The sequence below is a fragment of the Gadus chalcogrammus genome, chromosome 5 (assembly GCF_026213295.1).
Source record: "Gadus chalcogrammus isolate NIFS_2021 chromosome 5, NIFS_Gcha_1.0, whole genome shotgun sequence".
NCBI classification, from domain to species: Eukaryota; Metazoa; Chordata; class Actinopteri; order Gadiformes; family Gadidae; genus Gadus; species Gadus chalcogrammus.
The window spans coordinates 20,335,486-20,349,431 of NC_079416.1; the positions used below are offsets into that span (position 1 = coordinate 20,335,486).

The 13,946-nt window shown below is 51.3% G+C and overlaps 1 protein-coding gene across 1 annotated transcript in view; it reads right to left on the reverse strand.

The window, feature by feature from the left end:
• actn1 (actinin, alpha 1) overlaps window positions 1-11,636 on the reverse strand; it is a 43,118-nt gene extending 31,482 nt beyond the window's left edge. Inside the window, exon 1 of the mRNA XM_056589776.1 lies at window positions 11,130-11,636. Within this exon, the coding sequence (XP_056445751.1) occupies window positions 11,130-11,234 (105 nt within the window). The 5' untranslated portion in view covers window positions 11,235-11,636. The remainder of the gene's footprint in view (window positions 1-11,129) is intronic.
• Window positions 11,637-13,946: the final 2,310 nt, after the last annotated feature.

Below are 13,946 nucleotides of genomic sequence, written 5' to 3' on the forward strand. Positions count from 1 at the left end.
CAGCCTGTCAGGTGAGCCGCGTTGAGCACCTGCTGCTGTTCAACAGAACTAACACTGTGAATGGATATCAGTCAGGTGACCAGTCCCCCCACAATGATATCAGTCCGTAACCAACCAGTCACCTGGATATCAGTCTGGTAACCAGCCAACCGCAGCGATATCAGTCAGTAAACAAACCAGGCTCCACACAATGATATCAGTCAGTAAACAAACCAGTCTCCACAATGATATCAGTCAGGTAAGCAGCCAACCACAGCGATATCAGTCAGTAAACAAACCAGGCTCCACACAATGATATCAGTCAGTAAACAAACCAGTCTCCACAATGATATCAGTCAGGTAAGCAGCCAACCACAGCGATATCAGTCAGTAAACAAACCAGTCTCCACAATGATATCAGTCAGGTAAGCAGCCAACCACAGTGATATCAGTCAGTAAACAAACCAGGCTCCACACAATGATATCACTCAGGTAACCAGCCAACCACAGTGACATCACTCAGTAAACAAAGCAGTCACCATGATGTAAGTCAGCAAACAAACCAGTCACCAAGCTATCAGTCAGGTAACAAACATCCCAAACAGCATTTTCTCTCTCTCTCTCTCTCTCGTCACTTCCCTCTGAACCGATCGATCAATAACAGATCAGATACTGATTTCACTTCCAGACGATCGATACTCGTTCCAGTTTAGAAAAAAAAGAGGAAGTTGGGCGATGTAGCGGAACGACCGGTCCCTCTGCGAGCATGACCGCCTGTCCAACGTGCGTACGGTCAACACGACGTATTGATCTGTACCGTCATAGAGATCCGATCAACTGGGTCGTTTCACTATTGATTGTTGTTGTTGTTGTTGTGGTGCTCTGTGTTGCCGAGCATTATGGGTGTTTAGGGACATTCAGAGTCGTTGTGCGTTTTGAAAGCCATTTCAAATTTGGGGACGTTATCGATTGAGCCAATCAGAGCGAGCGCACAGCTAGCCAAAGCCTAGCTGACCGATATTCAGAAATACTGCTTCTTGACACATTAATCTGCCCAAAAATGCTTTGGAATATGCCAGAGGATAAGAGAGGAGATAAAAAACACAGTCTAGGGAAGCAAAGTGAAAAGACAACATTCTTCAAGCAGTTAACACCCACTCACCACCACAATAAAAGCGTATTACAAGGGGGCTGAGCTGGAGGCAGATACAAAGTGGAGAACAAAATGACCAATTAGAGAGCAGGATAAATACACAAATAAAAGTAAAAAAAAAAACATTATTATTGTTGGGTTATGCAACGGTGTTGCTGGGTGCTCCGTGTTGGCTTTTCAAAATAAAAGCTCTTATTTCGGCCTGTTTGGAATGGCACAGCCAGGATGAAAACCAGATCCAGAAAGCATGAGGATGAGTTTCAAAGGAGTCGGGGGCGGTCTGGTGGGTGGGAGCGAGGGGAGGGGGGGTTGGGGGGGGAGGGTCTGGCAACTGAAATGGAAATATCAGTTGGCCATCTGATAAGCCCGGCGGCCATCTTGGTGGGCGATGATAAATTATTCACTGGGAACTGACAACGCGACAAAGGACGGGCCACCCGACATGCTTCCTTTGTGCTCAGACCTCAAAGGACTCCCTTGTTCTCCGGCATCTCCTCTCGCTACCGCCCCCCCCCTCCTCACCTGGGTCCCCCCCCCCCACCTGACCTACAGAATGGAAGGTGTGGCCGACGCCGGCGTTGCCTCGGTGTCTGTTTACTCAAAGACGACTCCCTCCTCCTCCTCTAGCTAGCTAGCGCCAAGACGCGCCGCAGTTGCTGCTACTATTGCTGCTGCTGCACCCGTGCGTGCGGCGTGCACGGCGGGGCATGCGGGCAGCACGGGCCGCGTGTAGCCGCGCCCACGCCCACATGCGTTGCCCCACGCGGCAGAAAACGAAAACATTAAAAAAACGTCAACTTCCCTTTCAGCGAGTTGTAGTTGGGGTTGTGTTGTTGGGGCGTCCCCGTATAACGCGTACCATTAAGGCTCACTCCTTACCGCAGCCACGGTTCGATTCCTGCCCGTGGTCCTATGTCTTCCCCTCCCTCTCCCAGACCTTCCGGTCTATCTCCCTCTACAAGAAAAGCCTGCAAAAAATAGATATTTGCCTGCCAACAGTGGTGAGTAAATAACAACAACTATCAAAACAAAAAAAGACAAACAGCAACAAAGTAGACTTCTGAGTGTCGAGAGTTTGTCGTTGTTTTGCCGTCGTCGTGATTGACGTCTGAATCGCATGGGTACAGCGATGTCTGTATCCATGGGTACAACCATGTCTTTACTCATGGATACAACCATGAACTGTACTCACTGGTACAAAGATGTCTGTACCCATGCAGAGGAATGCGTGTGGTTTGCTGCGGTTTGATTAACAGTATTAGCCCAGGGCCCCCCAAGTGGAGACATGTGACGGCGTGGTCTGAGGTTCCGTTTCTCCACTGGTTCCAGACGGATGCTACAGCACCCCCTTCCCCTGCCCCCCCCCCCCCCCCCCCCCCCCTCCCCGTGTTCTCCTGACAGGAAGTGATGTCGTGACCCCTAATTCCACGCTGGAACTCCCAGCGCAGCGATAGGGTCGGCCTCCGAGCACAAGCTGCCGTTGCCGCGGGATACACGTTCCCCCCGGGCGCAGCCGAGACCCCGGGAACGCTGTTTGTTTGATTTGGGGCAAAGAAATTAAACGTCCACTCCGCTCTCCCCGGGACGGCGGGGTCCGGGAGTCGAACGCTTGTGAGAACGAAGCGGTTCTTGCCGGTGCCCCTGCCCTATAAAAAGATCCGCTCTAGCAGGCTGTGAAAACAGGCCCCGGTGTGAGGCCCAGATGTTGGGAGCGGAACGTGAGAACAGCAGCCGCACAGCGAGCATGCGTCCGGTGCGGAGCGGACCGGATCACAGACAAAACAGCCGTATCATCACGTGGGATCTGCGTCTAGCGAAGTTCAGGAGTCGACTGCGCAAAAACATTGAGGTTGTTTTAATTCCCAGGCTGTGACTGACGTTTCCCTCGCAGACGACGCGGAAGGAAATGCTTCCTTCGTAACGCAACCGTCTGGAAATGGAGGTATTTGTGGTCCACCGAGGAAAAGGATTTAAAAACTACAAATCACCATGAAGGACAAGTCCCCTAAGGGAGGCAGGGGGCGGGGCCAAGCTGTGATCCAGGACACGAAGGCGGAGCCTAGCTGTGATCCGGGCCCGCGGGGCGGAGCCAAGCGAGCCCAGGAGGGAGTAATTGAGTAATGGCGCTCGGGACATGCATTATGTACGAGTGTAGGAGTTCATGTAGAAGTCGTGCGTTAAATAAAAGAACAGGCAGGACAGACCGATAGCTACTGTAGATCATCTGTCTAGCAGGCCGCCAGATAGACGGATACTGTAGGTGGATATATGGCTAGAAACAGCTGACATAGATGGATACTGTGCACAGATAGATGAAAAGATAGGTTGGCAAATAGATATAGATAGAAAATGTACCTATATAGACATACATGCAGACAGACAGAGAAACAGTGGATAGATAGACAAATAGACAGAGAGATAATGTGGATTGGTAGATGAATGTAGACAGACGGACATAGATACTGTGGATAGGTAGATGAATAGACAGACAGAAGGACAGACAGAAAGACACTGTGGGTAGAAAGATGAACAGACAGACAGACAGACAGACAGACAGACAGACAGAGTACTGTGGATAGGTAGCTGAATAGATAGACAGACGGACGAGACAGCGAGACAGAGAGAGAGAGATTGTGTGTGAGAGAGGGAGGTCCAGGCTGGCGTGTACAGGGTTTTGCTGACCGCAGCGCTGCAGATAACGAGATGAATCGCCTAATTACTCGACGGGTCACCCCTGGCAGCGTGTTTACCCCTGCTCGGCTTTCAGCCGCAACAAAGGGGAGGCGGCCGCCTGGAACACTCTGCACCGCCGTGTTGTGGTTGCCCGCCGGCCTCGCCACACCGAGGTGTCGTGGCCGCCGCAGGCCTCGCCACACCGAGGTGTCGTGGCCGCCGCGGGCCTCGCCACACCGAGGTGTCGTGGCCGCCGCGGGCCTCGCCACACCGAGGTGTCGTGGCCGCCGCGGGCCTCGCCACACCGAGGTGTTGTGGCCGCCGCGGGCCTCGCCACACCGAGGTGTTGTGGCCGCCACGGGCCTCGCCACACCGAGGTGTTGTGGCCGCCGCGGGCCCCGCCACAACACCAGGTTTAGAGCAGAGGACGGGACGTGGAGACGGGTCGGGAAGTGGGATGGACCTGTGAGCAAGGCAGTGCAGATCGGAATCCAACCGGCAGCCTCGACGAGACACACCGCTTAGATCAGAGGATTTATCGAGCCGTCCATAAAGGTTTATTATTTAGTGAATGTTTAAAAAGGCCAAAGCACATATATTTGAACAGAAACAGAATGCTATTGTTTTTAAGGCGCCACTAGGCTTCCACTACGTATGCGAAAACCCAAATAGTTTATTATGGCTCCATCCCGACGGTGTGTGGCCGTGTGTTTTGGGCTCAAGACGGGCGTGGGAGGCGTTCTGGATGGAGCGAAGTGCGGGACTAACACTTCTTCTCTGCTAGCGGGAGGCAGGGGGAGGGGGGCAGGGTACAACAGTTTGTCTAAATGAAAATGAACCCAAACTCCAGCGCTCAGCACCCAATCTCTCCGTGTCTCCAGCCCCGAAGAACTGATGCTGATGGCACGGTGCTGAGGAGAGAGCAGGGGGGATGAGGAGGAGGAGGAGAAGTGGGGGGGGAGACAGAACACTAAGGAGCAGCAGCAGCAGAAAACAAGCAGACCAAATACTTGTGTTTTCTGCAGCGATGCGACACCAGCAGGCCATGCTGATGAAGACCTAGTCATGCAGTCTCTCTTCCTCGTCCATCTTCCTCAATAGAGATCATGACATGGGATACGTGCATGGGGCCTTGCCCTGATTGGCTGAGAGGGCTGCCCCCGGGCCTTGAGTCGGGTGTCGACAGTTGACGCCCATTAGTCATAGCAAACAAGGGGCGAAGAGAGAGCAGTGGGCCTGAAGGAAAGCCCCTTCATTCTGACTATGACAAATTCTACCCATTTGTGACATCACAAGTGTCCAATCAGATGCCTGATGGATAGATCAACCTACTGCAGTGTCAGCCTACCCAGTGGGTTGTACCGGTTGACCTGGTAAACCCGGTCGGTTGACCTACCCAGGTAGGTAGATGACTTGGCAAGTAGGTTGACACGACCACTACCACGTGATGGCGCAAAATGGGTTGATTCTGAAATTACTTGCGTATCAAGCTGACACATGGTTTAAAATAAGGCGGCCATTATCCATGATACTGGGGCCGAAACAGGCAGGGAGGCAAAGAGACGCCAGACTCTCGCTAAGACATGCCACTTCCTCGTGTGTAACTGTCCACAAGTTCCGCGGGACGAGAGCAGCAGACGGAAGACAAACTGTCGGTGGTGAGCAGTTGGCAGTTTGACGTTTTCTTCCAACTGCCTCCGAGTTCGGGAGAAAAAAAGGTCAAGACGCGGTTCATACGCTCATGTTAATGATGCTGCAAAGGCCCCACATCGAATGGGTTTGTGCCAACTTCGCAAAAGGGCCTTCTCAGGGCCTATCGCTGAGCGCAGCTCCACCGGGGGGAAGACGTGGTCTGCGGTTCCCCTCCTCCACTGCCCAAGGGCGCATGGACGGTTGCTGGTGGAAGGAGACGAGGCTGCGGCTGATTGTATTTGCCCAGCCCTGCCTGGCCATTGGACGCATTGAAGTGTTTTGAAGAAATCGGTTTAGATGGAGCTGCACAGGGTATGTCTAGAGAACATACACTCAGCGTGGAAACCACTAAAGGGAGGGCGGATATACGACTTCTAAGACGGTCAAAAGCAAAGAGTGTTCTTATCAGAGCCAGAGACATCCCATCACATGAGACAACGACACAGTCGGCTGGATCCAGACACACACATTTCCATTCATACTCATGTTTAATGTAGGGGGCAGAACAGACTCTTCAGCGCACAATGTCTTCGTTCAGCATAAGAGCAGCTTGCCAAAATCCTTGGCAGTGGAACGGGAATTCGCTCCTCTTTTTATTTTATATGCCACGGCCATCCTTCTTCATTGGCCACCAAGAGCACCAGGGTGCATCATGGGAGTGCAAGAATCTGATGACAACGCGTTTTCTGTCCATTGCACTCTTTAACGTGATCCTATTGTGGGCCATTATGCAATTTAGCAAATTGCTGCTGTTGTGTAAATCTGCAAATCACGGTGTACTGCGTAGCCTTCCAGGCAGAACTAAAACAAGGTGTTGGTCATTTACAGTTGGCTCAGTGTTGCATTTGAGTCATTATCCGGTCACACATAAACCAGTTGAACCCCCAGTCTTACACTATGTGTATCATTACTCAACTTAATTTCCCCTGTTGCCATAATACCAAAATTAACTTTGTGATAGATGGTGTGAGCAGGAGTAGGTTTTAGTAGTATTTAAGAGGAAATAGTTACCAGGTGGGAGTGAGATTATTATTAACTCACTCTTGCTTGGAAAACACTCAGTCAGGGAAATACCAACTGAAACCAAATCAAAGAGTTGAGAATAAGGAACAGAACAGCAGAACTCTGTTTCTGAGTTCTAATCCCAAAGCTGATGCTTGCCTTTGTGTTCAGCTAGCATCAGAATAGAAGCTAGCGTTAGCCTTAGGTGTTACATTCTTTGAGTAGGTAAATTGTATGCCATTGTGTGGTTTTACATACTATAACTTTACGCTATAAGTATAAGTTTACTATTTGTTTGTGTTTCATTGGCCCGGGTCAGACCATTCACAACGGTTGATCTAATATGGGGCTGGTTTAACACAACGCCCAATTGGAGCGCCGCTAAGAAATGTTCATAAACATCCAAGATGGATGCCGCCAATTTGTCCCATCTTTCGATGCTCCGATTGGTTTAAGGTCTATCCAATAGCGTCTAGACGCTTCTTCTGCACCTTACGGCCTTGGAAATCGATAACGAACTCAGGAGGTTCCAGACTAACACACGTATGCAAATTTGTCCTGCGATTCCAGGCCATATAATGTGTTATGCTGCCAGTAGCAACCAGCTCCTCCACCCCTGATGGTGCAAGAGAGCTGTTGAGGTTAGGTGGAGAACAGTGACAACTTCACTGATTACTCACTACAGCTTGAGACAAGCTTCCCCATTTCTGTCACATAACGAGCTGGTTCCCATGAAATGTGAATTCACTGAGTGAGCACCACACCAGGCCTGGAAACAGGCTTCACTGAGCACCACACCAGGCCTGGAAACAGGCTTCACTGAGCACCACACCAGGCCTGGAAACAGGCTTCACTGAGCACCACACCAGGCCTGGAAACAGGCTTCACTGAGCACCACACCAGGCCTGGAAACAGGCTTCACTGAGCACCACACCAGGCCTGGAAAAAGGCTTCACTGAGCACCACACCAGCACTGTGCCAGTCCTGGAAACGTGTATTAACGGAGCACCATGCCAGTCCTGGAAACCTGAATTCACTGAGCGCACCACGCCTGGAAACGTGGATTCACTGAGCCCCACGGCAGGCCTGGAAACGTGGATTCACTGACCACAACGCCTGGAAACGTGGATTCATTGAGCCCCACACCTGGAAACGTGGATTCACTGAGCACCACACCTGGAAACGTGGATTCACTGAGCCCCACACCTGGAAACGTGGATTCACTGAGCACCACACCTGGAAACGTGGATTCACTGAGCCCCACACCTGGAAACGTGGATTCACTGAGCCCCACACCTGGAAACGTGGATTCACTGAGCACCACACCTGGAAACGTGGATTCACTGAGCACCACACCATGCAGTGATTCACCATCGCTAACATTCTGCTTTGCAAACCCTTCCCGGCATCTCTTACGCCCAGCCTGACTCGGCGTGTTACTCTCTGTGCAGTTACACATCACTACACCGATAAAAATGCACAAAACGCAATTCTTGCAGTTGAACTGATGTGGCGATGGTTTGCTAAAGTTGAGTCCTTTTATTTCGCTGTAGTTAAACATTTTTCAGGCTGCCATCAGGGTCCAAATTATGTTTGAGAATGTCTGCTGTATTCTGCTGGATCTACCACAAGGAGAGATCAAATCAGCAACTCTGGTTCACAAGGCTCAGTTTAGTGGAATAGGAAATTGCTTAACTATTACTATGCCCTGACTGGTACGGATTGTCTACAGGAATGAGGGTGTGTGTGTGTGTGTCTGTGTCGAATGTGTGTGTGTGAAATGTGTGGGTGTGTGTGTATGTGTGTGGAATGTGTGTGTGTGTGTGTCAAATGTTTGTGTGTCGAATGTGTGTTTATGTGCGTGTGTGGAATGTGTGTGTGTGTGTATGTGTGTGTGTGCATGGAATTTGTTTGTGTGTGTCGAATGTGTTTGTGTGTGTCTGTGTGTGTGTGTGTTGAAAGTGTGTGTTGAATGTCTGTCTGTGTGTGTGTATTAGCCAAATGTGTGTGTGTGTGTGTGTGTAAAATGTGTGTGTGTGTGTGTGTGTCGAATGTGTGTGTGTGTCGAATGTGTGTGTGTGAATCAGTCGAATGTGTGTCGGATGTGTGTGTTTGTGTAGCAGGATGGGTATGGGAGGGCGTGATAGTGTGTGTGAGTGCTTGTGTGTACGTGTGTGTGGCAGGGAAGAGGGGGGGGGAGGAGTGATTTACGGGCAGAGGCCAATCAGAAATCCATCAAATTTCCTTATAAGGGCATGCCTGGACAAATTAGGGCTAGCGGGTGGCTATCACCTGCACGCCACCTTCCTGTTCACCGCACCGCCCCAAGCACCCTCTCAGACACGACACCATTAGTAGACACAGCAGGAGAGAGAGAGAGAGAGAGAGAGAGAGAGAGAGAGAGAGAGAGAGAGAGAGAGAGAGAGAGAGAGAGAGAGAGAGAGAGAGAGAGAGAGAGAGAGAGAGAGAGAGAAAGTCTGAGTAAGAGAAAGAGACCGAGAGGGGAGATAGACAGAGAGAGGAGAGGGAGACAGAGACAGAGACAGACCAAAGCAGAAGGAGAGAGACGGGGAAGTGAGAGAGAGAGGAGGAGAGCGAGGCAGAGACACCTGGCTAAAGAGCCAGATGGTAAGATAAGCGTCTTTATGCTGGAGGTCAGGTTATGACTTGTATCATAGGTAAAGTATTCACAGGCTTCTTCTACAGACCTCCTCGTGTCCATGAGAGAGACTGGGACGCCTTTATCATCCTATGCCTCTTTCTGTCTCTGTCTCTCTCTGTGTGTGTCTCTCTCTCTGTGTGTGTGTGTGTCTCTGTGTGTGTCTCTCTCTCTGTGTGTGTGTGTGTGTCTCTGTGTGTGTCTCTGTGTGTGTGTGTGTCTCTGTGTGTGTCTCTCTGTGTGTGTGTGTGTGTGTGTGTGTGTGTGTGTGTGTGTGTGTGTGTGTGTGTGTGTGTGTGTGTGTGTGTGTGTGTGTGTGTGTGTGTGTGTGTGTGTGTGTGTGTGTGTGTGTGTGTGTGTGTGTGTATTACTTTGTATCACTGTGTATGTGCATGTTTGTGTGTGTATACGTGTGTCAGAAGTGCATTCCTGTTTCGAATGGCTGTCCTACTCAACATATCCAACCTCAAACTAGCCAACTAGCTTACTGTCTCTGGACAGCATCACCACACAGTTTTCTAACACACAGGTAATAAACAGTCCAACTCTGACATGATCCACGTCACCTCAAACAGACTTCACTTTAAAGTCTCGAACTCTATCCAAACTATCAAGGAAGCTAGTCTATACATTTGATGCTGGTTAGTGGCGGATGCTTCCTATATTATAGCGGGTTTCTATCGGCGTCACCGCCTGGTCCCTCGCCTTCCTCCTCCACCTTTAAACCCTCCCTCCTCCCGGTAGCAGCAGGAGCAGCAGCAGCTCAGCCTAGCGATGACATAATTGCAGAAACCAGAAACCGGAGCGCTTTCAAAGCACAAAAAAGACAAGTAGGGGAGAAAGTTTTCCAACTGCAGCCGAGAGGGGCCGAATATGACCATTTTTGGGCAGGCTGGCTGCCTCGCAAGCCCAGCCCAAACCACAGGCCGGGTTACTGGGATCCCACCGCCTTCCTCCGCTCCCCCCCTTTTCCCCTCAAAAGGCGCACGCAGTAAAGTCTGGGAAACAAGCGGGTAGAAAAATGTAACACTCATTCTTAAAATCAACACATCGGTATTCTCAGCAGCCAGTACGTCACTCGGAGAGTTCTGACATACACACACGACCGCCTTTTTCTCCCTGCCCCGGGGTGATTTGACAGGGGGGCAACGCATTAAATGCCTATAAAAGCCCCATAACATAACGTAACGTAAAATAACACAGCATGTAACATTTCACGGTATGGGACTGAAAGGGAGGCTATCACGACTTGGCCACCCGGATCCGACACAACACAACGACAATAGATACTTTGGGGCAACACGCGCGTGGCTTTTAATCCACGTCGCCTTACGTCGGGTGACAGGAGGAGGGGGGGGGGGCGCGCGCTACGAGGGGACCCAGACGGGGACGCAGTCAAGCGCGTGGCGGACATCTGTTGCGCTGGATAAGTGGGCGTACTGTCCCGATGTAATTGCCTATACCCCCCCCCTCCCCCGCCCCACTATCCCAAGCCCCCGTCCCACCAGAGACGAGGATCAGCCAGTATCTGCCGCCGGCCGCGGGATCTTCCCAAACGGGATTTTCTTATTGGCTCAGTGAGTGTCTGTTCCAACACTGCGGGCCACTGATGCTGCCTCAGCTTCACCGAGGCGGTAAAGTTTTCGAGGCATGCTTTGATGAATGCAGCCTACCTCCATTAGGTAGCACCCAACCAAGCCTAACAACACAGATATTAAGACACAGCAACGCAGAGGTTTCATAACAGCGCCGGGTCGTTGTTAGCCGGCCCGTTATGTGTTCATTAGTCCACACACTACAGTCCAGCTGGGTCTCCGGCGCCTCCGACAGAAGCCCGACCCGTGGCCCGGCACAGTGCAGACTACTGCGTTATAATAGGCGCCAGCGGCTAACAAATACATACACACACACACACACACGAACGCAGTGCACACACCTTCAACACACCCTCTAAGCTCCTCCACCCCTCACCTTTCTCTGCTGCTTCTCCCAGGCCGGGTCCAGCAGCAGGTCCCGGTCCCAGCTGTCCTCCTGTTGCATGTACACCTGGTCATCGTCATCGTCATATGGGTCCATGTCGCCGTGTTCCCCGTGCTTCTACGAAACGGACGTGTGTGTGTACGTGTGTGTGAGTTCCCTCTCCCCGTCTCCCAATCTCAGTTCTGTAGTAGCCGGTCCTCCTCGCGAGGCGGTGACAGGCTTCACGACGCGAGGCGCTCGAGCACCGCACTTCTCCCTCCGACGCAGACTCAAAGTGTGTGGATGAAATGAACGGTCCAACCTCCAGGCTAACACACCGCGACGTCCTGCTGCCTTCTCTTCACCGCTCCCCTGCTACTGGCTCTCTCCGCTCGGCTCCCTCAAGAGCTCCTGCACTCCCCTGCCCCGCTTTTTCTAATCCTGCCCGTTTTTTTCTGCGGGAGTCCACCGCCACCCAGTCCGTGTAGGCAGGTCTGGCGAGCGGTGAGCGACGAACGCAAAAACTTTGCTTCAAAGAAAATTAAACCAATAGCGGACGCGGCGCGTTGATTGGCTGCGTGGGAGCCACAATACCCGCCTCTCTCGAGATTCATTGGCCCGCTGGGCTGTCAGCGGCCGGGCTTATTAACGTAGGTTGAGCGTATAGGTCGGCCCGCCCAGACATCGATAGTTTGATTGGGTGCGTGTTTGGGGGAATTTATTGAATATCAAGAATAAAATGCAGCTTTTACAACCCAACCATTCAACACCCTCGGGTGGGTGGTGAAAGCCGGTCTGGTCAACGGGGAAAAAAAAGAGTTAAAAATAGATGAAAAGTATTACTAGTTGTGCTATGCGCAATTAAAGAAAAAGTCACATCACCGGAGTGACGACATGCTGCCTGTGTGCAAGGGTTTGGAGGCCGCCTGATATTTGTAGATAACTGTTTATTAGCAGGCTATCCTGGTGTTGGTGATGGACCAGTTTATGGATATTTCTGAAGTGTAGACATCATTCCAGGATGTTCTGGAAGTATAAGGTTCGAGTCATCAGCAGCAGCGTTTGCTGGGCTGGCGATCTCTCCCCCTCTGCCTTCTATGGTATACCCACATATTTCTCTTCTCTCTCCCTCTCCCCCCCTCTCTCCCTCTCCCCCCCCCTCTCTCTCTCTCTCTCTCTCTCTCTCTCTCTCTCTCTCTCTCTCTCTCTCTCTCTCTCTCTCTCTCTCTCCTCACTCTCTTTTCCTCTCATTTCTCTCTGTGTGACACACACACACACACACACACACACACACACACACACACACACACACACACACACACACACACACACACACACACTCACACACACACACACACACACACACACCAGGGCAGAGAAGGGAAAGATGCAGACACGGGATAGCCCCGGCACATAGTGAGCGCTCTACCATATATGGACAAACTTCCAAGGGCGAGAGTTTGGGAAAGTGATGTCACGCATTAGACAGGATGATCACAGGGTTCGAACGTCCAGGGGGCGGGTACCTTTCGCCGTTACCAACGGCAACAGGTACACGCCTGCAGGGCGTTCAGATCGGCGATTGGTTGGTCGCGGAGCGAGGCCCTGCCCACTGTACGTCCAATCCCTTGGATCTTAGCAAGTCGAGTACCCGTTGAACTCTGCACAGAAGCGGTTGACTCTAAAAAAAACAAATACACGAACAACGTTGACATGGTGATTATTGAGAATATTTGGAAATACTTTTTTTCGCGCCAATTAAATACAATTTAACACAATCCCCAGATAGGCTACCTCAAGATAGGCCTAACCGCATCAAAAGTTGGGTATTTTTAGCCACAGGCGCTGATACAGTTGGATGGATGTCAAGGTATTTGAGTAGGGTGGAAAAAAAAACTATTATGGCTACGCCGCCCTTGGATTTAAACGTAGAATAAGCCTTAGATTGGACATTAAAACCGCAACGCAGTTCCCCAGGGAGTCACAACAGCTGGATCATGATAGCTTCTGTACACTTCTGCGGTCCTCTATCTCTTCCTGCTGCTATGTCAACATGTCGGAGGCCTATCGTGCACGGCCCACATTTCCCTAGCCGCAGGAAGTTGTGTCAGGACTTGCCTTAAACTATGATAAGTAGGCCCTACCTGCGGCTGATATGATCAATGCTGCGGGCGGTGGCGAGGAGACGACCAGTAAACACTCAGTAGGCTATTCACAGCCTGTCGAGGCTCGGAGTTACAATGGAGAACAATAACACGACTGGGCCGCTCCAGGTGTGAAGACAGACTGCAGATTAATTCAACAGAAAGGTGTGAGGCGGAAGATAACTCATCCAGCATGCCCTTGGTAGGCTTACATGGCGACGGGGAAGGCTTTAAAAGCTTATTTCTTGTAAATGCGGTTTATATTCCTGTGCGGGGCTACTTAGCAGTTGAAGGGGGATTCTGTTAGACGATAAAAGTATAGGTGGTGGATTAGTACTTTAAGGGGCCAACATGTGAACCTATAAACCCTGAGCACGCCCCCGGTGCATTATTAAAGCGTGATAATATGCAGTGGACACGCGCGTCGGCGGCGCTAATGTAAACAGCGCTAACCTCGCGCGCCGCGGACAGTATCCCCATTCAGAGGCGATGCTCATGGGAACCATGGCGCTCAAATGAAGGGTGGCCGCTTCCGGTAGATAAGTGACGCTCTCAAACCCAGTTCGACCCACACTGTAATGAGTGTGTGTGTGTGTGTGTGTGTGTTTGTGTGTGGGGGGGGGATTTGTCGTGTGCGTGTGTCTGTGTGTGTGTAGGCTACCACTACCAGCAGTCCGTGTTTTCG